Consider the following 26,878-nt stretch of genomic DNA (forward strand, 5'->3'; position numbering starts at 1 on the left):
TACAAGACAGAGTTCAAACCATGTGCTGGCTTTGTTGTGGCCTTAGGCAAACCTGGAGAAATGTGACCGACTCTAATTCAAACGCAGGTGATAAACTTCTGCCCAGGTTAAACAGAGAATCTGACTACATGTCACAGTCTTTCATTTATCCACCGAGTGAGACTGACATCTGACCAGCCAGCCTGCTTAATCACACTTTTTGCAATGATATCCATTTAGCAAATGATCCCGTTAGCCTGACGCATATGGGCAGAGGATTTCAGACGCCACAACATTTGAGAGGGTTGTTAGGTGCTGATCCACTTTGCCTTTTTCAATTTCAACTTCTGCTTTATACATTCCACTCTGCTTCTATTGACAGATGTTATTGCAGTTCATCCAGTGAATGAAAGCAAATGAAAATATTACAACTTACGGTAATCCTGTTTGCTGTAATAAGAATTCACCTGCGATACAATCCTGTACTGGAACTGTGGCTCAAATTATATTGTCTTGGACACGCCTTTGGTATTTCAGCATCAAGCACAATCAGCTCAAATAGACTCAGATGGGTGTAATAATGACATCATTATTTACTTACTCAAAGAAAGTTGTCCAGCCATTTTCATTCGTCTTTGTAGCTAGAAGTCCTGAGCTTCCGTGGTAGGTCATCACAGTTAATTCTTGACCCTGCGCACTCACAGATTTCAGGGCGTTGTTGGTGCCAATGTTGAACCAGAAAGTCTGTCCATCAGGGACCATTAGCCAGAGAGGCAGTCCTGTTGAGTCTCGCCGAATGTTGATTGTGTTTTTGTTTTTATCGGTAATACCGCTCAGATATCCCGCTCCTGTATAGGTCAGATTATAGAGGTGGTCGCCTGTAGTCAGACTTTGTGTGAAGATGTGACTGCCATTAGAGTCAAAGAGATAGAGTTCATCATTAATGGGAGAGGAAACCTCATACATGCCGAGGGGACTCAAGTAAGGCTTGTTTTTGCGCACATAACGAATACGAATGTTAGCCAGATCTGCGATGTAAAGCTCTCCATCTGGGCACACGGCCAGAGACGAGGGCGCGTTCAGCTTAGCATCTTTGGCGTAGCCTTCGTCTCCAGAGAAGCAGTCACAGTTAGCATCGTTCTTGCAGTCACAGCCACTTGGTGCCCCTGCAACCAGGGAAATCTCCCCATTGGTGGACACCTGTCTCACTCGATTTATTTTCTTCTCATCTGACTCGGCAATGTAAAGAATGCCATTGTGGGAGACGGCAAGGGCATTTGCAGACTCCAGGGTGGCGTGGATGGCCACTTTGCTCATGAGAAAATGGTCAATCCCAGGCACCTGGCAGTGCATGGGACGGCCTGCGACGATACGAACTTGGTGGTTCTCTGAGATTTGGAGGACCACGTTGTTGTCCAGAACGTAAAGGGAGTTGTCCATGGGACTCACTGCCAGGTCTGTGGGCCACTCGAGACGCACCTAACAATAGAGGAAAACACCAAAGTTATTACCCAGTTTCAAAAACACAGGCCTACAGATTTTAACCTGATTGATGATATCTGATAAGCGAGGAAATAAAAGCGAATTAAACTTCGAACGCGACAATGCACGAAAAAATGTCCTAAATAAGGAGCTGATGTGGGGAGCAGCGAAAGCTCCGCCTGGTGGGACCTGGGCTGAGAAGAGGGTTCTCAGTCCGAGCCCCAGGACAGACAAAACATGGAAGTTGTTTAGGTAGGAGGAGAAGGTGCCAGAACACCTTCAGAGCACTGCCGAGGTACCCTTGAGCAAGCTACCAAACCCAAACTGCTTATATGTGGCCCTGCAATAACTGGTGAGTCATATAGGGGCGGACCCACCCTCACCCATTGTGCACCCTCCCCGTGACCCTGAAAGGGATAAAGCTGTTAAGACGAGATGCGGAGTCGATGTGGTGGGAAGATAGAACGAGCCAAAAAAAGATCAACACCGATTGATGATAAGGACTTAAAATGCTGCTCCATTTTTCCTTCTCTAGAGTTTTGTAATGACGGCAGATTGTGTAAATCCTTCAAAACGTACATTGGAAAAATGTTCCTCCTACTCTGCGAGTTATTGTTTTTGCTAACGATGTAAACTGCAATGCTTGAATCTATTACTGCCCTCCCTCTCAGTTTTGATCCCAAAGGCAGCTCTTAGGAACCCAATATCCAGAGCTATAGTTCAGCAGAAGCCTGAGGGCACCAAGAGAGCAGTCTGATTAAAACACCTAGGCTGGTTTAGGATTAAAACAGCCTATTAGGTAAAAGCCATCTTAAGAGTCTTTTCAGTTTACAACTCCAATAAAACAAATTCATTTATGAAGCTGTCCGACGTACTTTATTAAGAAAGGAAAAGGCAGACATCTATTCAATACCAGGCATATTTAGAAAGCAGCACTACAGTGAAAAGGTCCTGGGTTCGGTTCCTGCTCAGTTCTTAACACATTTTCCCTGTGTCTGCATGCGTCTTCTTTGGAGACTCCGGGTTCCCCCACTGTCCGCAATCGTGCACGTTAGATTGGGTGGAGGTGTGGGCGTGTAAGTAATAATCAGGGAGATGTAGTAGTGCTTACAGAAAAAGATAAATCGGGGCATTAATGTATAAACCCAGCATTCTACTGATGGAATAATTTAGCCGAAATGCTTCAGTGCTGCAAAGAATTACTTTAAACAACAGGGGGGACAAATGCAGCTTGATAAGGGAAAGATCATCTGTGTAATCACATAGGTGAACTTTGCTCTGGGTCACCAATAACAGATATTAGCAAAGAGTATCTGGCTGTAAACAACTCTGAACACACTCGCTATTAATATGACCTAATTAGACTCAGGTGAAATGCTAATTAATGACATTTTGCATAAAAGAACTGTTGCTTTTTACATGTGTTCTTCAGTAAATCCAGCAGTTGTCCACATTCCCTTAAAATATGCAATCATCCCAGACAAAAAAAGAGGCTTAAAAAAAGAAAAAAATAACTAAAATTCCGTTGGCACATACTGTACAACAACCTGGAGGCACGTCAGCCTTCAGCTCATGGACAATGCATTTACTTTAGAAATGAAAGGGAGACTTTCAATTTCTTAAAATCTATTTCGTGTCAACACTGCTGGTTAAATATTTCATAAGCGAGAGTGTGGAGTGACTCAGGGGAGCAGCCTGTAAGGAGGTTTTCACGCCACTCTGACTGATGAGGGGATATTTCCCAGGCTGCTGCTGTCCCTCCCATACGCAGTAACCCGATCACCCCCCCCCTCCCACACACACACACACACACACACATACAGCTGTCAGTAGTGACCCATCTTCTAGCAGTAAAAAGGCCAAAATGAGCAGTAGATTAACAACGACTAAAACTATTTTTAAAATGTAGTTGAGCTTCGATGCCTGTCTGAAGAAAAGAAAAATGTCATTATTTGAAGTCCCCGTTCTTTTTAAAATAGAATATCACACTCTTAGACGATCTAAAGATGCTAATACCCTTAAAATATATTCAAATGAACATTTTTGGAGCTTGAAAGAGAGAGTGAAAAGCTATAATCTAACTGGAATGACTTTGAGTATAAACAAGTGAATATATTCTTGAATAAGGTCACATTCGCATCAGTTTGCAAGATGACAAACAACTAAGGAAGATTTAGGAACTGATTTTGATTCTTTTTTTTTTTTTTACCAGAATATGGATGCATAGAAAGATGGCAACAGCGACCTCATCAGAAGATCATTTTCACCTTTTCCCTTAGGATCTATCGGGCCCTGCAAAGGTGAAAACCTTTATTGTGATATAATCAGCCTTCTACAGAGAAAGACTGGTCCCCTGGTGAGGGTTTGGCCAGTGTTGGAAGTATGGAGGGGAGTGCCATGGATGAATTTTTAATGGAAGCTTTTTAATTTCTGAGTGTCTCTGACAGGGCTTGTGTGATTTGTCATCTGTACAGTCCACCTGTGTCCTTGCTGCAGCGGTGCTGCCATGGTGGCTCCTTGTGTGGGTCTGTGTGGCGGAGGGTGGGGCCACGCTGTGAGTTTGAGTAACGACGGGGACGGAGCTCTGGGCTTTTGAAATATAGACAGTTCTATCTTTTCCTGTGGGTCTGTGTATAAAAGATTTCTGCTGTTGCTTGATAAGTTACACATGCAACACATCATCTTCTTCAGCTACTGAAATGTTAAGAAAAACTTGCAATACATTCATCTTTAAATTAGACATTTTAACTCTAGTATAGCAGAACTGTGCTGTCTGGAAGCTGAACATAAAACTGTCTGAAGTGTTTCTGGGTAACAACATAAGTCCAACGTCATGCCAGTTAAGTTTGAACATAAACTGCATTGATGGGCTTCAACTTTCAGCTTATAGAAGAGCATGGCTTCCCCATTTGGGACAAAATGGGGAATTCTAAATGTCCTACAGACAAGGGCCGGTCAGAGAGGGTGGAATAGGTTGATAGGAGATCACAGGCCAGAGGACAGAAAGGTCATACCTGGGAAATGTCCATCACCGCGTCACAGCTGAGGGGCCGGGCAGAGGTCAGGTCATTGAAGCCCAATAAGGTAGAGATGATACCGTTCTGATCAATCCTGCGAATCATGGTGCCGTCCACAAAGAAGATTAGGCCATACTTATCGACTGTAATGCCTGCAGATAAAACAAAAGTCACCCAATGTCATTTCAGATAAGGAAATTACAATACAGAACAATTCAAGGTCATAAAATGAAACCAGTGGTGGAAGAGATCGGTACACACCGATCATTTGGTTTTATTGGTGCAGTAGATCATTTCATTTTCACTCATATTAACATCAAAACAGCTGAAAAGAGTACTAATCTTTTTCCTGCACATGTCACTGGATGGTAATTAGTACAAAGATTGTCACACGATATTAAAGTGCTGTTAAATTCCTAATGGAAATGCCTGGTTTGCATCAGTCTCAAAACGGTATTTTAAACACATCGGACAGCAAAAAATGTTACACGTTTCCTTTGAGTGTTATTTCTGAAAATAGGGCAAAAGGCACCCACGTGGTCTCATGACTAATGCATCATCGAAATATAAAAGAAAAACGCAGAGACAAATACCAGAGAACCAGCGAGATGCAGCTACCAAGCTAACAAAATCAAGCTATTTAAGAGTGCTGTAAACGCTAGGAGCATTTTCTGCACGATGGAGATGAGCAATGTCCGTTGTATAGTGCAGTAGAGTTTATCTTGAAAAAGAATCCCGTTAAATACTACAATCATCGTAAACATTCATCACACATTTGACTTGTCTGGACTAAAAATTTTCATATTAGGGCTGCATTTAAATGTTCCTTCCCCAAATGGGGCCAAGGTAGCAGATTTTAATAGAGTTGAAATCATGTTGGTGGTAATTTCATATTGAAAATATAACTTTTGATATTTGTGCTGTTTACACCAAACATTAGTAAAGACAAACATGCACCTTTAAAATCAACATATAATGGTGTGTTTTTGCAGAAGTGACAACTGTGCTGTCATTTCCACGCAACGGCTCTTTTTATTAAAAGAGGAAGACAAATGTTGTGTACATTAATATTGCCCTGCATATTGCAGTTATAGCCATAACTCTATAAACAATTCCACCAAGATAACTAAGAGCAGCATGTCACTTGTCATGCCAAGCTTTAGTGAATCCTCACAGCAGCAGAAACGATTGGAAAATGAAAGATGAATGCAATTTGTTGGGGAGCGCACTGGGACACGTAGACTTTGACTGCAGACTCACCACTTTACTCGCTGAGTTGATAAGGAATTCATTCAACAAAAGCTGCAGTGAAACTGGGTGACAGCATATAGAGATCATACTTACTGGCCCAATTTCAATTCATACAGTATAATGAGATTTTTCACTCCCACCGGTTTGTGTCGTATGGACAGCCAATCATCTCTCGATGATTTTGAACCATAGCTTAAATATCAGCTACGAGCCCTGGTTTCCTTGATATATACCACACTGTTTTGCCCTCTGGTGTGAAACTCATGCAGTACCTCTGGGGTTAGTGAGAGTGGCCTCGGTGGCCTTTCCTCCGTCACCGCAGCGAGTGTCATCATATGGGAGACACTGGTCACCAGTCCCAGCCACCAACTCCAGATTCTTGGCTGCATCTTTCACCATATTCAGTGATTTCACTCTGAACACCTTCCTGCTGCTGGTGTCCGAAAGATACACGGCGCCTGTTACGGGATTGGTGGCGAGGTAATACTTATGAGCAGGGCTGTTGCTGAGAGAAGAAGAAGAGAGGAAGACGCTTAAGTCAATAAAGCTGCTGAAGCAAGAGAGCTTTCAATAAGAAACATTATGTAATGCAATTAAAATGGATTTAAAAGCCATTTAGAGAGTCAATTGGGTAAAATTAATTTAAACCAAGGACACAGAAAAATAAAACATTAAATGAGATTAAAACTGAAAAGAAAGAATGAGATTAAACATGACATAATGGAGCTTAGAGGCCCTACAATATAGTCAGCTTAGTTAGAAATCCCCCCTGTCAAAAGAAAATAGAAATGTCATTTGCCTGACTGCATGTCTGCAGAACAGTGTTGGCGGCTAAGAAGGCAACAGCATGGGCCAAATATCTAAAAATAACAACTACACCTAGTTAATTGTACATTTAAAAGAAAAAAAAATACTTCAAAGTGTGTGCTCAATATATAAATCTTTAGTTATCACAGAAAAAGAATCTTAATATTTTATTTTTGAGGCCTCAGGCTCGACAGAACACTCACATAAAGGACTGAGCCTCCTGTTACCTTTGTGGGAGCCCAGTGGAAGAATAGAACACCTGTTTGTCTCATAATGTGTTCACCATTATGAAACACAGCAGCGGATGAATAGCATTTTATATATTAATTAAAGCCAGAAACCATGGAGACAAGAAGTGCTGAGAGGCAGCCATTTAGTAATAATGTGGGAGACAAGGTTGGGAAAACAAATAAAACCAGTGTCTACTGGTGCATTGGATCTAAAAACAAGAGAACAAAACATCAATGTGAATCCACAGCAGCTCGGGTTCAAGTAAAGAAATAAAAGAAGCATATTTGTTTTACCTGCTCCCTTCGGAGAGTTTGATTTGAAAAGAAATACAAATTAACAGCAACATTCCAAAGCCAAATATAACCAATCCTGATGTGGCATCACAGACGGAATCTACTGGTATCCTCCACTGGTGCCAACAGGTCATCACAAACACGGAGGTGCAAAATCTGTTACGACTGGCAATAAAATGGACCAAATCCAGCAACCAAGCTCAATTTTTGTTGCAGCTTTTCTTTTGTTTTTATTGAGAATCTACAGCTTTTAGCATTGACTCCAGCGGGAACGTGCTTCCAGTTTAGCTCCAGTCAGCCTGACTCTGTGCACTCCTGCCAGGGCAGATAAACCTTTTGAAAAGACCTGTCAGAAGGTTGTCATTCAAAGGAGATAAAGACCAATGTTCAAGTGACCTTAAGGCTCTTGGCAGTCCAAGGCTTTTCTTTTTTCTAAAGCAGTCAGTAAGAAGTACGCTGGATCTTTGACACTGTTTAGAATATAAATATAAATGAATGTTCAGTAAATTAATTATGAGTTGCCGCCACAAGAACTCTCAGATACACTTGTTACAATCAGCAGGCGGCTGATCAATCGAGCGACACGATGGTCTACAGCAGAAACTGTCTGTCTTAGAACAGATTATTTTCAAGCCTTGATAACTCAGTTTCACTTTGCATTCAATGCAATCTGAAAGCTTATCAGCTCCCACGTGCATGTACCAGTGGGGGCGCCCTACAGTGTTTGAAACTAGCAGACGATATTCCTTGACCTTGAGCTATGGCCACACGCTCCATCTATATTCAATGACAACATCTTTTTTTGTCTAAGATAATTGGATTTTGCTGCATGCTGTTACGGCAATGTAGGGAGCACGGATGAGGCATCCTTTTGTCTGGGTTCAGTGAACACTACGGTGATATCAGCCACCTCCCTGTCGTGCTGCACGTTTACACATACAGTAAATGGAAGCAGCAGGCATATCTGACAGACACATGCTGGGATTCCTGGATAAAGCCGCCCATTGTAAATGTATTGAGAACAATAGGACAGTGTTTTCAATTTTCTTTAGTACTGCACCAAATCATCTGTAGTCAGGACCAAAAAGAAGGACAACGCTGAGCTTTTTAAAGATTAATATCCATTACTTGGCTTCTTATTAGTCAATAAACCAAACCAACATTTTTCACTGCTATTTTCCAAGGTTTTTTACCTTTCAAATTCGGTAATAACATTTTTTCTAAATTTTATAAATCAAATCTATTGACTCTGTGTGGTCATTGAAAAGGTACAACAGCATCAGTACCGGTTTTTACCAGTGTGGCAGAAAATCAGACTTATTATCACACTCTGAAATTTGTATAATGCTAACCCACAACTGGAATAATAAGAGATACGCTCAAACGCACGATCTTAGACCCACACCCACATTACCCACAGTAATTCTAGGACATTCAGCTGATGATGATGAAATTTGATCTGCATTATCAATCCTGACATAGTGCAGCAAAGAAGTAGCAACACTCTCAAAAATTCTCCAGCATTACAATAGACAACGGGCGTGTTAATGAATCCCTAAACCGCTGGGTTAAAAAAAGAGAGAGAGAATTATCCAGCTATTATATTCAGACACAGAGCAATAATAAGCTGCTTACAATTGTATGTTTGAAACGGGCTGAAATAATCACTTCAACATGGAGTGTATTCAACACACACTTTCTATATATATTCAAACAAATGCTGTAATTCTTACCTATGCCTGAAGTCTTTATTTCTGTCAAAATTTGCCAAAAGCAGCAGAAATTGAAAGAAAGATAAGGAGGAAATGTTAGTTGTTAGTGAATAGAGTTTAAGAAAGAAGTGAAACAATGTTCGTCTAAAATCTATTGAAACATAAACCATGCCTTGGCCTATATAATGTTGTCCCTAATAGTTTGTGTTACCAATAAATTCTATCCCATAAAACCCATATCACAGCCAAAGTCCAGCTGATACAGGTGGATGAGAGAGACAGAACCATCATTCCTGGGCCTTTAAGGCATTTTTGTCTATTTCATTTGACCTCAATGGGTTCTAATCTAGAAGCAGGCCCATCTGAGCTCAAGGTCCTGAGTGAATGGGGGTTACTCTCGAGTTACCTGAGCTCCAGGACACTTGTGACATTCCCTGTGGTGAAAATCCTCCTCACATAGTTGAAGTCTCCCACATATAAACTGCCATCAGACCCGCAGGCCAATGCCACTGGGGCCAGCAGCTTGTTTCCATCAGCAAGACCATTACAGCTGGGGCAGGAGATGCTGCGTCTGCGTCCATTTCCCATCACACTGCCGATTACAGGAGGCTGCTGGGAGATAAAGACGTTCTCGCCGTTGCCCATATGAAGAATACCTAAAGAAGGAAAAGAAATGAGTACTGAAGTGACATATGATAACAACTGCTTAAGCAGATCAGGTGTAATTAATAATCACTACAATATAATAGGTATTTATTATATATATAAAAGAAATCATTAGAGGAGAAATATTGAAGAAAGGGTCCAGCCTTTGTGTACAGCCTAAAGTCTGCCCTTGAAGCCCGAACTGTTTCTCCAAAGAGTATATACGGTACTCAAACATCCCAGAAAGATGAGTGGAAACCCAAATCATGGATCCGATTCGTACTTGGCTCCTCGACCGTCTGTGGTGAAACACGGCAGAAGTGGCTGCAACAATACGTGATGTCCCAGAGGATTCAGGTCTAGCAAACAATAGCATCAAGGCCTCCCTCACCAAGCAACAGCTAACACATTCTTACACTTATTTGGCATTAGTTGTCATTTATATTGACAAAAATGAAATTTTGCTCCAGTCAGAGGGGCAGTGTCCTGTATGAAAAGGATCCCAGGATCCTTGAAACCAAGATATGCCCTGACAAAGGGTGTGAAGAGCTCACCCCTGCACCCAATAGCGGTTTAGGTACATCTGACTAGCATAGAGGTCTCTGTGGCCCTCCAAGGATCCACAGTCCACCATGGACCCACCATCAAACCCATTGTGCTGAACAGCTGAACAAGTCTTGTTAATTCGCTTTTCTCCTTAAAACCATCCATTATATTTGCAAAAATGCAGGTGAAAATGACTCTGCCCAGGATGATCCAAGTGTAAAGAGGTGTTCACTGTATTGTATTACTATATGTGCTCATGTGCTCAAGGTTTACAATGCCTTGCGTAGTCCTATTGTTCATGTCATATTTTTAAGAGACATCATCTTTTTCCCAATTGCTTCCAGGAAGGAGACTTTACCGTGTTCATAGGACAAAAATCAATGTGTCCTTGTTCCTGGCCACAAAAAAATAAAAATAATAGTCTACCTTGAGATTTAATCATGACTGACTGAAATGAACTGAGAGCAGATAAACTGGATCCGGCACGCGACAGCTAGGTGTCAATTAGGTGCCTTGTTTGTTTGTTTGTTTTAAAATAAATGTAACTGTTGCATGGAGTCAGATGTAGCGAAATTAAATGTGTAGCACAGTGCAGCATTTTGCTTCTCTCAGCACATCATTGCTTCATGTTGGCTCTCACACTCAGCTTGCACATTTCTTCCGTAAATAAATATTAGGTGGACACGGGCATTTAGCAGATGGAAAGAGGCTCCAGCTCACACCTGAATGACAGCCAAAAACTTCCTGGCATTCATGGGTCACGACAATATTTACCCTTATCATAAAGCGTATTGTGCCATCGTATCACTGCCCGTTTAATGTATGAAACAAACAAAAAAGAAGAACAGGCCTTTAAGAAACAATGATTTGCAAGAATTCAGGTATGCAGAAGCACATATTCACAGTTTGTCTCCATTAGAGCCAAACTTCACTTGGGAAATATGTAAATGAAACATGGTTCTGGTGTCCAATCAATATAATCATATTTGATATTCAGCATCTGCACATCTGGTAAAGTTTTTTTCTGCTTCTGCTGGTACTTAGTGACCTGAGTTGTTTGAGCAACATAACATTTGGTCTATCAGAAAAGATCAGCCAAGCATCCCCTTCCTGGGACGTGATTTAATCTTATGAGCTGCTGCTGCTGGGAGCAACAGACTGATGGCAATTAAATTAGAGATGATCCTAAAAATGCAGAGCATGAACAAGACAAAGAGGTTCCAAAGGGCCAGCTGGAGCTGAAGAACGGGCAGGAGACATGCTGAGATCTGAGATCACATAGCAGGTCTCCTCCTGCAGATGGAATATCCAACCTGAATAAGTTCACCGTGATCAAATATAGTAACGGGAGTTCTTTCGTGCACAACTCAATCACTGGTAGCTATTGCTTGAAGTTTGTTCCCGTTTTCTTATTCTCCTCATTCTCACTTCAGTCTTTGATATGTAATTTCCAATCAATGAGAAAATTGTCCCTCTCCTCTAACGGCAATAAAAAAAACATCAAATTTATCTGAGACTCGTGGCAGTGCTGAATTAAAGGCTGCAGCGTGCACCGTGCAGAGATGACAAGTCAAGTCACGCTTAAACCATCACCTAAAGTTGGACGGACATGTTAGTTTTGAGCTGAAATTAGCTCCTGAGCCGGTAATTGAATGAATGAGCCGTAACAAGCAGATATGAAAACAATAAAGGCTGAAGTTGACTCACCACTCTGGATATTTAATGCATGGTGCTTGTCTACAGTCCACCCTCCAAGTTTGGAGGCGGTGGTTTCATAGCCCTGTAACACAGCAGTCCTCTTCTCCCATAAAATAAAGTCTGGACATGACTCATATTCAAAACCAACAGAAACTAAGGAAAGAGATTACACATACAAAGCAATAATTAGTGAACTGTGAATGTATAAAGCAAAATCATGCACCCTACTGGTCCAAGGGTCACTGCTTACCAAAAGCCTCAGACAAGCCATACACCTTCTGGCTGTAAACATCTGCTTTGTCCCACACAAAATCATATGAGAGGTTTGGGGCTGCAGGAAACCACTTTCGGAATAGCCTGCCCTCCACAGCCACCATGAGGTGAACCTTCATCAAGTTGAAAGGGATTGTAGAGTGAGTAAGAGTCACTCTGAGTACCGACTTATAACCTGCAGTCCTGCTGCTTAAATAGCTGAACTTGATATCACTTCCTGGGATTGGAACTTCCTCCTGTAGGGACTAAAAAAGAAAAAAGAAAAGTTTAACATTGGCAAAACACTTTAGTGGTATTTTTTAGAGACTTTACTATAGAGAGTATTCAGTAAAGAATGTTTTTTTTTTTATTATTTATGCCGACCTTCAATAACTAATTTAGGATTGCATTCTTTTCTGCACTCTGTGTAACGCTGACATCAATAGGTGTCCTTCTGTGAGTTAATAAATGGAGTGATAATAAAAAGTGTTTATCCAGAGGGAACTCTGTTAATTTTGATGATTTCCACAGAGAATAAATCCATAAGCTGTAATGATATTGTGAATGAGGGGTTGGCCTCACTCACCCTCAATTTCTAGTTCGTCATTCAGACATTCATTTTGAAAAGTACCTCTGTGCTGCAGTACTTTTCAAAATATAAAAAAAAACCAAACATCATCATTGCTGTTATCATCAGTATTATTCACACTATAGTCATGTCTGGTTAATACATAACATAACCTTTTTATACAAATGATATAAAGTTCTCAAAATGCTCAAGGAGTGTAAAGACAAGAAGCACTATAATGCAAAGCAAAGAGGACAAAGTCCTTCTTGGTATGTAGACCTGACTTACAGCCACTGAGCACAGACACATTTAAGACATGCAGTCATGAACATGAATCTATACACGCTCAACCAGGGAGACAAAAAAGCCAGGAAAGTAAAAGCATCCTGACTGTTGACTGTGCAGGGTAATAATTGTTGCTCTGCAGTGAAACAGCCCATTGCACATTGTAAATTACCCAAGTTTGCACCCACCAATTACGCTGGAGTGATAACATCCCGGTGCTGCCACAACCTTGTTACTGTTACACGTGTACGTGATAGCTAGTTGCCAGAGAATCTCTAAGGTATGTTGCATAAATCATTTGGAGTAGAGCCATACAGATCACAACCTGCAGTGCAATGAAAAGAGGAATGTTAATCACCTGGATCTCTGGAACAACGGAGCGTCTCTCAGAGCAAGACCCAGCAAATGTAGTGAGAGGAGCTGGGGACACCAAAGGACTGGGCCTGCTAAAGCTGCTGAGATCACAGCTGGGAATATCATTCTCCTCATGCCGCATGACGATGGTATCCATGACAAAAAATCGTCCCCACGGCAACCAGAGAGTGTGCTCTTGAGTGATGAATGGTGCGCGCTCAAAGTGCAGGGCCACTGCTATGCCCCCATTGGTCACCAAGTCAAAGCTGGAACAGAGAAATGCAGAAGGTAATGCAGGGCGCTGACAACACCAGAGAAGAAGAAAAAAAATCAACAATAACCATGAAAAATCAGCATTGGTGACGCTTTTAATCTCATATTTGGAGGAAAAATTCAAAATAGGACAAGTATCTTACTTATTGCAATGAGGTATGATGGTGGCAGATTCAATTGTTTGTTTGTTTTTTTAATTAAGAAGATAAACACCTAGAAAATAAACACTCAACAGTTTCAGCATTTCTGTGGCATATATTAAAGTTGGGGCTAATGGTCGCTACTGTACAGCAGTGAATCAGACCAGTTTAGGGCAAAAGGAAACAGGTAAGAGCACCACTGATTTACAGTTGTTATTCCCCTCATCAAGTGCCTGAAAAAGTTTTAGTTGTCTCTTTTTGGCAGCCAGGTATGGTGTGATGATGAATGATGAAACTGCCAAAGCTGTCAGTGGGCTGGGAAGCCAATAAATATCTTTATAAATATTCCAAATTTAGTCCACTGGGCTCCGTCCTGGTCTGCAGAGACATTGCGCAGCATGCCTTAAACATTTCCATCCAGGAAGTTAAGAAACTATTTAAGTTTGATCCCACAATTACAAATTGGAATAAACATTAATCAGCCAGCCATCTGGCAAGAAAACCTGATTTTTTATTTAGCTTCTGCAAACAAAATACGTTTATTATAATATGCACAACTTTGCCCATTCCGTTAATGCACAACGAAGTTGGAAATTTGAAAAAGGTAATGACCTGATCAAAATACAAAAATATAGAAAGAGGTGTTTAGTTAAGTCAACAATTTCTAGAAACAGCAAGTTTCAAGATGATCACAATATCAGATGCACATAATCATTAAATAAAAATAATTAGAATAATCTGTATTTTCCAGTTGTAAATAGTAGACATAATTATTTCAGTTCTACACACTTGTAATGAACTCTTTTTGTGTCCATAGTTTTATACACATCTATCATTTGTCCTTCATAAAGCAGGCGTTTGCCTCCCTCCATTAAGAGCATCCAGTGAATCATCAGTCTAAACCCCTTGGAATACGACCCCATCCACATGCGTTTAAGAGGTGGTTGCCCGAGTGTCTCAGTAAACAGCATAACTGGCATTTTCATCATCTGTTCCAAGGTGACAGCAGCACACCCTGAATCTGGTTCTGCCAGGTCATAATTTCCAAAGACACCCTCATTGGAAGCCAAACTGACGTGTTCAGAAAAGTCATTTAAAATCAGAAACTTGATAATAATCTAAAGATGATAATAAAACCAACTTATCCGAGAAAAGAAAAGGCCTGTGTGGATTTGTTAAAGCTTCATATCTGCAGGGTGTTCCAGGTATGAAAGAGAACACTAGGAACCATTTAAATCAAAACTAAGTAGAGTGAAAAACTCCAAGGTTGCAGTCGGCTCCAGGGATAAAAAGTTTAATGTGTGGGTTTTGGGAAAGCGAGTGGGTCCAGCAGCACTGAAGAGTATTGGATCTGTGATAGTGGTACACTTGTGGTGCTGGGGTCCATCAGTAGTGGGACAGCTGCAGCCACTCAGTCTGCCTGACACCTGGAAGGTTCAGGCTATGCATGCTCAAACTGTTTCCAGACAGATAGTCATGGCCAGAGCAGCCAATCGATGAGGGGATTCACGGGTTGTGCTCAATCATGACAACAGCCTTAAGCCATGTGACAAAACTTATTAAGCTAGCTACAACAGCCTCGTGTGTTTATACCCGCAGAAGATGCATCAAGCTCAAAGAGTTTAGCCTGCCAATGAACTCAATAAGCCTCATACAAATGATACGCAAACCTTTTCTAGCTAATGTATTACTGACAATGAACTGAACTCTGCTTGATGTCAAGGACAGACCAGCTTATACGTGACTGCAGACTTTAAATATTTAAATATTCTCAGTGCTCAAACTACTAATTTATGAGTGTGGTATTAAATATTCCTCCTTCGCTTTACTAAACAAACTTCACTTAGACAAAACAAGTTGAGTCACTGGGACACTTCTACGATAAATTCTCATTATGTTACCAATTATTAAAATGGCCAGAGACTGGTTTCATGTTTAAGCAGCCAAACACATAAATGGTGCGGAGGAATGGTTTCATTTCTACAGGAAGGTGAAGATGGGAGTAGAACTTTCTGTGAGTGATGCACAACACAAATGGTACATGTGCAAATTCAAAAAGGATATACTCTAGATGAGGACAACCAGTGCAGTGGAAAAGGCTTAAAGCCAGTGTAGCGGAAAAGGCTTAAAGGCAATGTGAGATTAAACGAGAAAGGTGGTGAAGAGCTAGAGCACATAAAATAAATGAGGAAGGTGATGACGATGAGGTGGAAATGACAGGTCTTTTAAAAAACTAGTTTAAAGCGGGGACTAAAGATATTGCCATATATTAAACTATGGAGCTGTGTATAAGTATTTCTTAGAATTTGTTATCACGTGTAATTATGCTTCATGCATATCACCCATCTCTACGTCATCCATCCGTTCAACTTGAGAACAGTGTTGTTAAATTTGTGAACCACCGATAACACCGGCCATGCGGATAGAATACGGGTGGAATGAGTTCCTTCATCCCTGATTCCAGGTTAAAAAGCTGGGATGAAAAGACAGGATCATGAAGGGGTGGGGGGGTGTGTGTGTGGGGGGGGGGGGGTGGCGCTTAGCAACTACATTTAACTTATTGGTTTGTCACAAGGTCTAACAACTAAGGAAGCGGCTGGGAACTGACACTTCAAAAACAGACTCCAGAAAAAAAAACATTAGTCAAGGCGGCTCTTTCGTGTCTCTTTTTCATCAGAAATTCTCTGAGAAACTGTACTGTTTGAAGGACAACTGCCATATCCTCACTAATAAGCTCCTTTAACATATGCAAATATAGTTAAAATACTATATATGTTTTGATCAAAAGTTGGAAAGAAATAGAGAAACCTCTGCTATTATTCAGAGTGGACTAATTTGGTGTCAGCTTGCACTGCCAAAAGCTTTCGGATCTCTTCATTTATGCAGATGGAGGAAATCTTGCAGTCCTTGTGTAAATATCACTCTTTTACTTGGGGGTATTTATATTCTCCCACATTATGCAGCAGTCACAAACACCCACTCACTACTGTGCATGTTGCTCCAAAGGTTCTTTTACTGTAATCCAAACACACTCAGACGTACTCATAGCCGTAAGACTCGGAATGCAGCAGGATTAGAATAAAAACTCTTGACAAATGCAGCTCCTGTACACGGGATCTTCATTAAGGAAAAACAACAGTGCAGGTTAAAGAAGCTCCCAAAAATCCAAACCCAGACTGGATTCGATTTTATTGCTATACTGAATACTAATTTCTATGTCACTACCAGGAGAGAAATTGTGTGCAATTGAGGATAATAATGGCAATTTTTTTGTCGTTCAACACACTTAGTGCACTGGCTTCAAAGAAATAATTATATTTCATCTCACGGATTGCACAATATGGATCATTAGTTTGGAGCAACAGAGGAAACAAACTAGAGGCAAATAGCATTTCTGCAGCTCAGACTTAAACGTCTACTTGATTTTCAAAAGTGTCAAATTAATAATATTCATCTGAACTATATTTCAAAGCCCCAGTGAGCTGCTTTAAACTGTTGCATTTGATTCCCTCCTCCCTGCTGCTGCTGAAGCATAACTTATGTGAGTAACAGAAGGGCTTTGTTTGAGTCTCTGGGATCTAAGCCAAGAGCTCCTAAACTGGACCAAACCAAGCACGAACCCGGCAAACCACTGGTACCACAGTTTGCACTGGGGAGTCTCATTTTTTGCTCCTTTTTTATGAACGAATTCATTTCTTCTAAAGGGTGAGACCTATTCCACTTTAAGGTCATAGCAGTGACTGGCGTTTCCATGGCAGCCCCATGGTGTTAGTCAGATTTTCTCACCTGCCATCCTGCCTTGTGATCGTGTAACCGTAGGATGGGCTGTTGATGAAACTGATGTTGACTCCGACCAGCGGCGTTCCATCCGAGGTTACGACTTGTCCACGAATGACACAGGCATGGCTGCAAAGGGTGAAGGAAGAGCAACAAAGGGACATTAAACATTTTCTTTATGGACAGACAGATAAATGTCTCAATATGGACTCCTTTCTTTCTGTAATGCAGCAAAATGTTGATATAAAATACTGTACACAACTAAGCAGAAGCCATAACTGAACGACCCATCTTCCTACGGCATCTCAGGGGGTTTTCTATTAAGAATGGGGGGATAATGAGATAAGGAAGCTTAATTTTGCTTTTGCTCTAATTAAAAAAGAGGGTTTATCTTTTCCATTACAGGACACAAGAGAGCAAAATAATGGGGCTGCCAATCGCAAGACTCGCTTGGGTGGTTTTTAAGACGCAGGTAGATTTCCAAGCTGACATCAGGTCTCCAGAATATACATTAATTAGATCTGATCACCAGTCCTTGCAACCAAAACTGGGGAATCATTCAAATTCATCCCTCATCTGAGTGAGCTGACATTTAGACCATGTTTTATCCCATCTTCGACATCAAGTCCTCGTCTTTAGCACTGGCCGGCTCCTTGCTGCAACTTCTTCATTAGGTCGTGGCTATTTTCTAATACAATTGGGTATTAAACACTGCCACAAACGAGAAACAATTAACACTGGTATGTTAGCAGTCGCCCTCAACATGTCCTTACCAGAGGCAAGATCATTCACCTACACTACCCTGGTCCCTAGGAACCCAGTTTTATGTTAATTAGGGCCAGTCCCCTTCAGAAGACCTTGGCTATCCAACACTACCCAGTAAACATGCGAGGAGATATAGTTTTTGGATCCCTGACAGATTTATCAGAATGCATTTACACAGAATTAGTGTTACAGTTAAGCCAGTGGTGGCATGGCTGCATGAGATTAATCGTTCATGCCCACAGTTTATTCTAGAGGTTTGTTTGAAGGGGCAATCATTCACACTTTCTTCCGATGGAGCTGTGAAAGTGGAACTATCTCCTTCCTGCCACTGGGAACCACATGGGGTGAAGATCCCTTGCCGTCAAGACAAATTATTTAAATATTGACATCAAATACAGCCGAAAAGGAGCAGTGGAAATAAATGTATTTCCTCCAGAAACCTCCCTTCCATATGAGATTCTCCAAATCCGAGAGAATTCACAAAGTCATCACTTTGTTCCACCATACTGAGTAAATTTGAATAAAAAATATCTTTTCTAGCATTTCAAATACTAGGTACAGGACCCTGTGCTCTATGATTTCAAATAAAAAAAACTGTATAAGTTTACAGAGAAAAATCTGATAAAATAAGAGACGGCTCGCATGGATAATTGTCAATTATCACGTTTCATGCAGCGCTAGATGCTTCATTTAGTGGCACCTTTGCAGCTTTTTGCGGTGCGAAACATTAGAAATAGCAAGCTAACATGTCTATCAGCATGAGGAAGCGGTTATTGGATCAATAAAGCGGTGATCAAGTGTCCAGAGGAGGGATATCAGGAAGACACACAAGGTTGACGTGAAGCCCAGAACCCCTGTCATAACTGCTCATATCTGTCGGTGGGTGGGGAACGAATACTAAGCATGAATAATAGATTGTCACTGATATTTTTAGGTAAGGCAGGGCCCACGATCCGGCAGCTGTCTGAATTCTTGATTTTACTTATTTATGCTTCCACCTTCTTGTGAGAGAGACAAGATTATTACTCAGCTGCTGATGTCCAGTCAAGAACTGCAAAATGTTAAGTGGCTCCTGAACGACAGAAAAATGTCAGCAAGGCAAAATGTCACAAAAAGTGCTTTTCTGACGCAGCGACCTACACTGCTACGACACGTTAATAACAAGTAATTCCTCAGATGATGAACAACCTGAATAAATTGGTCCTTGTTTCTCACATCCCGTTAGCATCTGCCCAAATTAATAAATATAACTAATTAATATTACAGTGGCAAACTGCACAGTAATATCTTCTACTGGAAATAATTCTCCCTGTTACCTTTAAACTGATTTTTCCTTTTTTTTTTTTTTTAAATGCTAATAGATAAAAATAAAACAGGAAGCAATGAAGGCTCAAACAGCACGCGGTGAAGTTGGAATTGATTGTTTAAAACATATAAAAATGCATTAACTGAGACAGAACTGTGTCTTGAACATGTTCTAACTTAGTTTGTTCTACATTCCTTTTTTGTGACGACTGCTGTCTAAACCCCGAGAGGATAGTTAGCCTGGATGAGGAGGATATGAAAGTAAGTAGGATGCAAATACGGAGACAAACCCTCACAAGTGATTAAAGATGAAAAGAGAAAGTGAAAAAGGAAACAAGAGGAAGGAAAATCTTTTGGGACTTTGACTGTCATCCTCCCTGTTACGAAACCACCCGAGATTCCGCAGTTTGTGTGTCATGAGCTGTGTCTTTGGGAAAGGGCCACAGATGAATCGGAGAAACAGGCATGAATATAAGATGTTGGTGAATGTTCTTTGGGTTAGTCCCCCTCCTGTCTGTGGAATACCGTGTGGCTGTGAATAGGTGCAATAAGAAAGGATGGAACCAACAAACATGGACAATGTACCATGTACAAACGACTCACTTTCCATCAAAGGGGTTGACGCCGGGGATGACGTGGGTGCTGTCCCTGCCCACCAGGAAACGCACTCGTTCGTAGAAAGTCTGTAGTTTGCTCTGAGTGGAGGACAGCTGTGTCTCCTGGATGATGTCCAGGGGGTCTGGGGAGCCCACGCACAGGGAGGTGGTGTGACAAGTTGCCTGAAGACAGCAGTCTGGATCCATGCAGTCCACGAGGCCATCTGACAAGGTCAAACAAGCGAAGAGGATGCCAAACACACTGTATAAGCTTGACTCATTGAGACATTATTCATTTTGACTGTTGCTTTACAGCCTGAGCACATCCCCGCTACACGTGATTCATCCTGAAATACACTTCAACACCACAAGCGCCGCTCCTGGTTTTTCTATTTCTAATCTAGATGAAATAAAAGGAGATGCCGCACAATGCTCTTTATTTTATTGAAGTGGGTCATTGGATCTGCTCTACCCCTTGCTTTCAGGGGCCCAACTTCTCATATGTGTGACAAAAATAAACTCTGCAGCCAGGAGTCAGTCAAATCCCCAGCAGTGTCTATCTTTACCAGTCAGAGTCCTATAGTCTCTACACTGTGATGCACAGACAAACAACCGCTGCATGAATAAAATTTGGAAGGGTATATCTCCATCCTGGATTCCATTTTGGTTGAATAAAAAGTCACGCTTTTCACTTGCCCCCTCCCCCAAGGAGTGGTGCAGCCTCTTAGCTGCCTTAGTGTGTGGCTGGCTCTGCCCGAGGCTACGTAGAGGACAGAGACATACTCCTGAGGACAATGCATGGCCAGGAACTCATGCCAGCCACAATGTTCTCCGATAAAAAAAATACAATCTGTTGTTCTAGCAACAGTCTCTGAGTCATTTATCTTTCTCAAATGCACCAGTGTACTTGAGATAGGGCAAAGCACAAAAGCCTAGCATATTCTGAAAATTCAGTGCTCCTAATGCTATAGTTGTGACTGATGAAGTGTTCCTACAGACGCTTGTTCAGTGTGATGTTGGTGATTTTTACCTCCGTCGTTGTCCTTGACATCACCGCAGGCAGTTTCCATAGACGTGTCACAGCCAGCGCCCCTCCAGCCCAGCTGGCATACACAGTACCAACCATTGTTACCCAGAGTGCACCTACCATTTCCATTGCACAAACCAGGACAGCCTTCTGTGTGGCAAAATAGCAAAAAGACAAGGATATTACTGAATGTTTCATAAGTTACAGACACAATCATCGCTGTCCAATTGTAACAGAATAAGGAGACATGAAACAAATAATAGTGTCTAGTTTTTTAATTACATTTATTGCAGTTGCGTGATAACAGCAAATGTAATTGATTTAAAGACTTTAAATGGACAATTGTGGCTATAATGAGCTTCTGCTGAAGTTGATTACATTGATACACCTTTTTGGAGCCTCAAATATCCATTTGTGGTGTAATAAGATAAGAGGGATCCTGTAAATCAATATTCATTTATTACTATAGTAGACTAGCCTGGTGTATTTAATGAGGTCAGTTTGCTGCTAGCTCCACTTCTAATTCTGTTTTAATGTGAATTTCAAACATGACTGCAGCATTGCTAGTGTCTAGATTAAACTGCACAAACTAACAAAACAAAAACAGAAAAACTGCATTAATAAACAGAATGGATGTATAATATTATTTACTCTACAGATTGTTATTTTTCAATAAGGTTACTGCTGCAGTGCGATGTAAAGTATGATATGGAAGACTGGAAGAATTTGGCCCTATGGGAATCAGAATGACAGGTGAAGCATTCCTGTGACGCGTTCTCTCGGTAGATATTCAAAGGACCAAACATCAGGAGCTTATCTTGCCCATTTTTTCGAGGGCATTTATCTTATGATGCCTATCCCCTCCCTGAGTCACACTCAGAGGGCACCATCTCAAGATATCAAACACCCGGGTCTGTCACCGGTTATGTTGCTGAGGTGTCTTGATAGAACGGATGTTAAGCTGACCCATTTTATCGACTAAGGAGACGAGGCTACAAGATGAGTAGAGGTGGGAGGAAACAGGCAAAGGAAGACAGAGAGTAAAGACGGACAAAATGGTAGTTTAAGGAAGAAATAGGTTATTTCTAACAGAATCAAATAAGTATGCAAGGGGAAAAAAATAGTCTAAGGATGCTTATTTATGTAAATTGCACATTTCATGTGCTTATTGTACTATTGTTGAGCATTAATGACAGTATATCTTCCCCAGTTGCTGTTGTATTTTCTTATTACTTATTATTATATAACATTAAATTAATAACAATGACACACTGATCTGATCTGAACAAATTAATTAACCTGGTTGAAAAACGTTCATAAGAAAATGAACACTCAAATTTGATCCAAAATCATTATCCTACTGACAGTTAAAAAAAATAAAAAAAATAATGCAAAAACAGTGTGTATGGCTCCACACGCATGTATCCACTCAGTAACAGCTGGACAGGCCTGATGAGGCAGCCGAGGGAGTCTTAGGGGATCACCTAATCTGCTGCATATGCATCAATATATAATGTCAAAAGGATGCTCAGCTGGATTTAGGTCAGAGGAATGAGAGGGGAGGTCAGAGGCACTGCCACCAAAGGCAGTCTGGCCACAGGAGGGCAGACATCGTCTGCACCAGAATGATTACTCAAAAGATTTCAACGTAGTGCCAAACAGCACCCTCAGCGGTGACACCCATCTGGAAAACCTCCCAGTATGGAAGTCTTGTGACAACCACTGCTCAGGGATGTTAAGGGCATTGTTGTGAATGCCAATCAATCTTTGCTGTGTTCTGAACAAACGCAGGTTTTGTCGGAGAAATAAACACACACGAGCTGCACCCTAATACGGTGGGGCATGTTAAAAAAAAAAAAATAATCACATGACTCAATTTCATCCCCGCAGACACATTGAGAGGAAACCATCTCAAGATATCAGACACCCAGGTTTGCCACTGGTTGTGTTGTTACTGCGGTGCCTTGATGGACCAGCTAAGGACCGCCTGGTATCACAGCACACAGTGAGAATGAAAAAGTTTAGTACAAGCAGCACCAGTGGCTTTACAGAGCCTTCACCCCATACTCGGGGGGACACACACCAACCAGACCATGCTTTCTGTTAATTAGCGAGCATGTGGCCTAAGCAGCTATTAGACCCCGCTCACAACTGCACGCTCATTATAAACGCATGACACAGGTTATGATTCCCGTTTCCCAGCAATGCTCTTTCCAGACACCAACGCCACACAAACGAATCACCAGGTGTGAAAGTGCTAAGTGGATATTACTGTGTGACAAAATGTTAAAAAAAATGGTTGATGGGAGATGAGGCCCTTTTAGAATGAGGGGTTGGAGAAACCAGGAATTTTTTTGCAAAATGTCCATGTAGGGCAGAAACATGGGGTGCATGAATGATTTGTTGATGCTGGTGGTGTTACAAAAGGAGGGAAATATAGAAGGAAGGAGGAATGCCATACCTTTCACTACCTTATCCAGATAGTGAGCTTAGGAGATAAAAGACAGGACATATAAGGGAGGTTTGAACAGTGTCACTTTCATGACAAGACAGCAAAGTGTTAGTTTGCATCACGGAAGGGAAAAAAATGGAAACGTGTGAGGAAAAGCGTGCATTACAAGCAAACCAACAAAACAGTCATGGGGGGGGGGGGCTGCAATGAAAAACAGCGTGGCTGATATGAAACAGAGGAGGATAAAAGACATCAATAAAAAAGATTAAGAATGCTGGTAAACGTGATATGGAGCAACAACATCAAATATCGGTCTTTTCCCTCAGGGGGCGATTTCAAAAGTTATGTGATTGATACACAGATACAAGGGTTTGTAGTACAGTTTAATCTCTTATAGAAGGGTTGAGGAGCGATGTTCCAACAAAAATGTTTTTATTCTTCACACCTATGTACGGACAGGGAGGTCATCAGTGGCACCAGTACTTGTTCCAGATATTTGTGGTTGAGGCTGCTCCAACCTCCCAATAATAACTGATTTAATGTGGAAAACCTTGACTTTCTAATCGATCTCACTGAGGAATATCTGTCAAGGTCGTTAGCACAGCAACATGGCATTTATAGAAAGGTCATGAAGGGCAACAGCAAAATAATTATGTCCAATGCTCAGACCTCAGCTGGCTACTGTGGAAGTTACAGTATACAGGAGAGAGACAATTGTCATCCTTTTGAATTTAGGTGTATTCAAGCTGTATTTACTGAAGAAGTCAATCAGTAAAGTAAATCAGAAAAGTGTGATTTTCAAAAATCTAATCAGTGAATTGCTGTGGAGGGAGATCGTTGTTGGGCTTGCTTCTTTGTGATAAGCGATTTTTCCATAGAACAATATAGAGTAACTTGAATATTTTACAACATACACAACTTTCAACAACTCTAAGTCGTACTTAAATGAAGGGCAGAGGAGGAGTTGATTTAGGATGAGCTGGAAGTATGTCATATTTATTCCAGGTTTAAAAATCCTGCGTTTATAGATTAACTGCTAATGGTTATGTTTGACCTGCTCACAATGACTTGCAAATCAGCATTGGAAATTAATAGTGAGTGAAAAGGGGGCAAAGAAAGAGATGAGGAAAAGGATGGCTAAAATGAAAAGACACCTTAGCACATTCCCACATTAAAATGCATGAAGGCAAGCCTCCGATCCTTGAGTAAACCTGTTCATGCTTTACTGAGTTGCACAAATTCAATTAAGCATGCTTTTGCCTCTCTTTTCTGAGTCAAACCTTCCCCTCACACCCAGCACTTCACACTCACCCACTCACAAACACACACACACACACGCACACACACATACACACAAAACGCACAAGCAAACAGCCCGGCTACATTTGTGTTGACCCTTAAGTCCCTCCAAAGAGACATACATACCCAAAGTCCCATACCATACAACCCCTCTTCCCATCCTACCAATAGTGCAGTGCTCTCCGTTCCAACCCGGACTGCATTCACATTTTCCATCCTTGCAAGTGCCGTGTTCATTGCAGCGCGGGTGACACGCCCTCTGGTCACACCCAGAGCCCATCCAGCCGTCATCACAGCGGCAGCTGCCCGACACACAAACGCCATGACCACCACAGTCGGCTGCACAAATCTCTGTGGGAGACAGGGACATAGAAAAAGACAAAAAAGAACGTGAGGGAAACAGGCAGAAAGGAAAGGGGGTTGGAGTTGGGATGACATAAGAAGAGAAGGTAGTAATTCGAAAAGGCAACAGGAGTGAAGAAAAGAGGAATCCAAGACTTATTGTCAAGGAAAGACGGCCACGCTCCAATAACTTGTCTGATGGCAGCTGAAAAGAAATTCCTGCACCTCATGAGGAGCAATCCTTTTTGACAATACAAATCTAATAAGTCCATTACAAAGAAAAGACATGGATTGTGTTGGCCTAAGCAGACTTATTCCTGGCTTTGCCTCTTCTTCTCTTTATAAAGTCACCTAAGTTTGCAATATGGGCAGTTAAAAAAAAGTCATCTGGCAGAGATGGAAAAATATTATCAGTACAACCATTTCAGAGAAATTCTAAGATGTATTTCCATTAAATATCATGCTCATAGCTTTTTCATATATGGATGTAAGAATCCATGAAATCTGGCCTGAAAAGTCAGACGCAAATTGACTGAGACAACTGTTGATTAGAAGGAAAGGAAAGAGCTTTAACATGATAAAGATGCAATCGCAGCCTGCAGGCAAATCCTCATTATCTTTGGCCAAAGGAGTCCATGGTGAGAAATACTCCCACCCTCTTGATGGCCATTACCATTTGCACTAACAGACTGTGTAAACAAACTTTCCTCTGGGTGAGAAAAGGGCAAAAATAGCATGGAAATGCACATATTAAAGGACATAAAACCTCAGGCATACTTTTATGGCTTGTAACAGTATAATGGCTAACTGTTTTCACATTGGTTGCACTGTTCCAAAGCTCCAACAAAATGAGTTTGTGACTTAAGACCACTGGGGATTCAATAATCTTAAAAGATACACTGAAATCTTTCCATCTCTTTCTTCGCCTAAACTCTACAAGGTTATAAGACGCTAGCTGTGCTGTCCCACTCCCAGGCTTAGTGTTGTATTAGACCACAGAAAGGTCTACAATGAGTAGGATGAAAGTGGATAAAGAGCCAACTCATCATCATTTACAAAGCTTTTTCTCTGCTAGGCAAACGCAGACTAACTGCCCATTTCCTTCAAAATCCCCAGGATTACCTAATAGGTCATGGTGTCTGCTTGGAATATAAAGCAGCCGTTGATCCAAGTGGCTTCCAGACTTTTAATCTACAGATATTCCATGTGAATAGAAACCACGTCTAGATGACAGCAGATGAAGGCTGGGACAATATTTTATTTTGCCAGTAGAACCACATCAATAATGATATTTACTCATGTAGCTTTCTTTCTTTGTTGTTCACCTCTTACGTGTTTACTCCTAAACAAAAAGCAAGAGTGAAATATACCTCATGTTATCCCCAACAAAGTTTATTCTAGAAAGTGGCTCTTTTGGTCAGTCCGTTTGACTGCCAGAGCGAACACTCCCCATGCATAAAATAAACACAATGTTTACAATTCTCCAGAGGAGAAAAAGGCATCACCAGCTGTACGCAAGAACCCAAGAAACAGCATCAAGCTGCAGTAGATCATTGCTCTGACACTGTCGGAGCTTCATGTTTTCCTCTTTTCTATGGCTTCCACCTTCACATGCAAAGAGACACGATGAATAAAAGATTATTTTTTTGCTATATTTCAGCTTCCTTTGAGCCAGGCATTTACCTACAGTGAGTGATAAAGAATCAGGCCGTGAAGTTTTAACAATAATGGAAGGATTTTTATCCTTAAGGATGATAATGTTCCTGCGTTTCTTCGAATTAT

General features: G+C 41.2%; 1 protein-coding gene across 15 annotated transcripts in view; it reads right to left on the reverse strand.

The window, feature by feature from the left end:
• Nucleotides 1-26,878, reverse strand: part of tenm4 (teneurin transmembrane protein 4) — a 97,556-nt gene that overhangs the window by 13,939 nt on the left and 56,739 nt on the right. For 8 of the 15 annotated variants that reach the window (XR_003889951.1, XM_029843496.1, XM_029843492.1 and 5 more), the window contains 13 exons: nt 24,920-25,105; nt 23,465-23,491; nt 21,007-21,153; nt 19,984-20,200; nt 17,320-17,439; nt 13,125-13,386; nt 11,912-12,179; nt 11,671-11,814; nt 9,179-9,428; nt 8,794-8,814; nt 6,002-6,234; nt 4,476-4,630; nt 581-1,458 (listed from right to left, as the gene is read on the reverse strand). Coding sequence is in view for 14 of the 15 variants with exons in the window: in XM_029843496.1 (XP_029699356.1) it covers nt 581-1,458; nt 4,476-4,630; nt 6,002-6,234; nt 8,794-8,814; nt 9,179-9,428; nt 11,671-11,814; nt 11,912-12,179; nt 13,125-13,386; nt 17,320-17,439; nt 19,984-20,200; nt 21,007-21,153; nt 23,465-23,491; nt 24,920-25,105 (2,908 nt within the window). In the remaining variant the exon portion in view is untranslated. The remainder of the gene's footprint in view (nt 1-580; nt 1,459-4,475; nt 4,631-6,001; nt 6,235-8,793; nt 8,815-9,178; nt 9,429-11,670; nt 11,815-11,911; nt 12,180-13,124; nt 13,387-17,319; nt 17,440-19,983; nt 20,201-21,006; nt 21,154-23,464; nt 23,492-24,919; nt 25,106-26,878) is intronic. The other 7 variants (XM_029843497.1, XM_029843503.1, XM_029843506.1 and 4 more) reach the window with 3 other exon arrangements.

The sequence above is a fragment of the Takifugu rubripes genome, chromosome 11 (genome assembly GCF_901000725.2).
Source record: "Takifugu rubripes chromosome 11, fTakRub1.2, whole genome shotgun sequence".
Taxonomy (NCBI): Eukaryota; Metazoa; Chordata; class Actinopteri; order Tetraodontiformes; family Tetraodontidae; genus Takifugu; species Takifugu rubripes.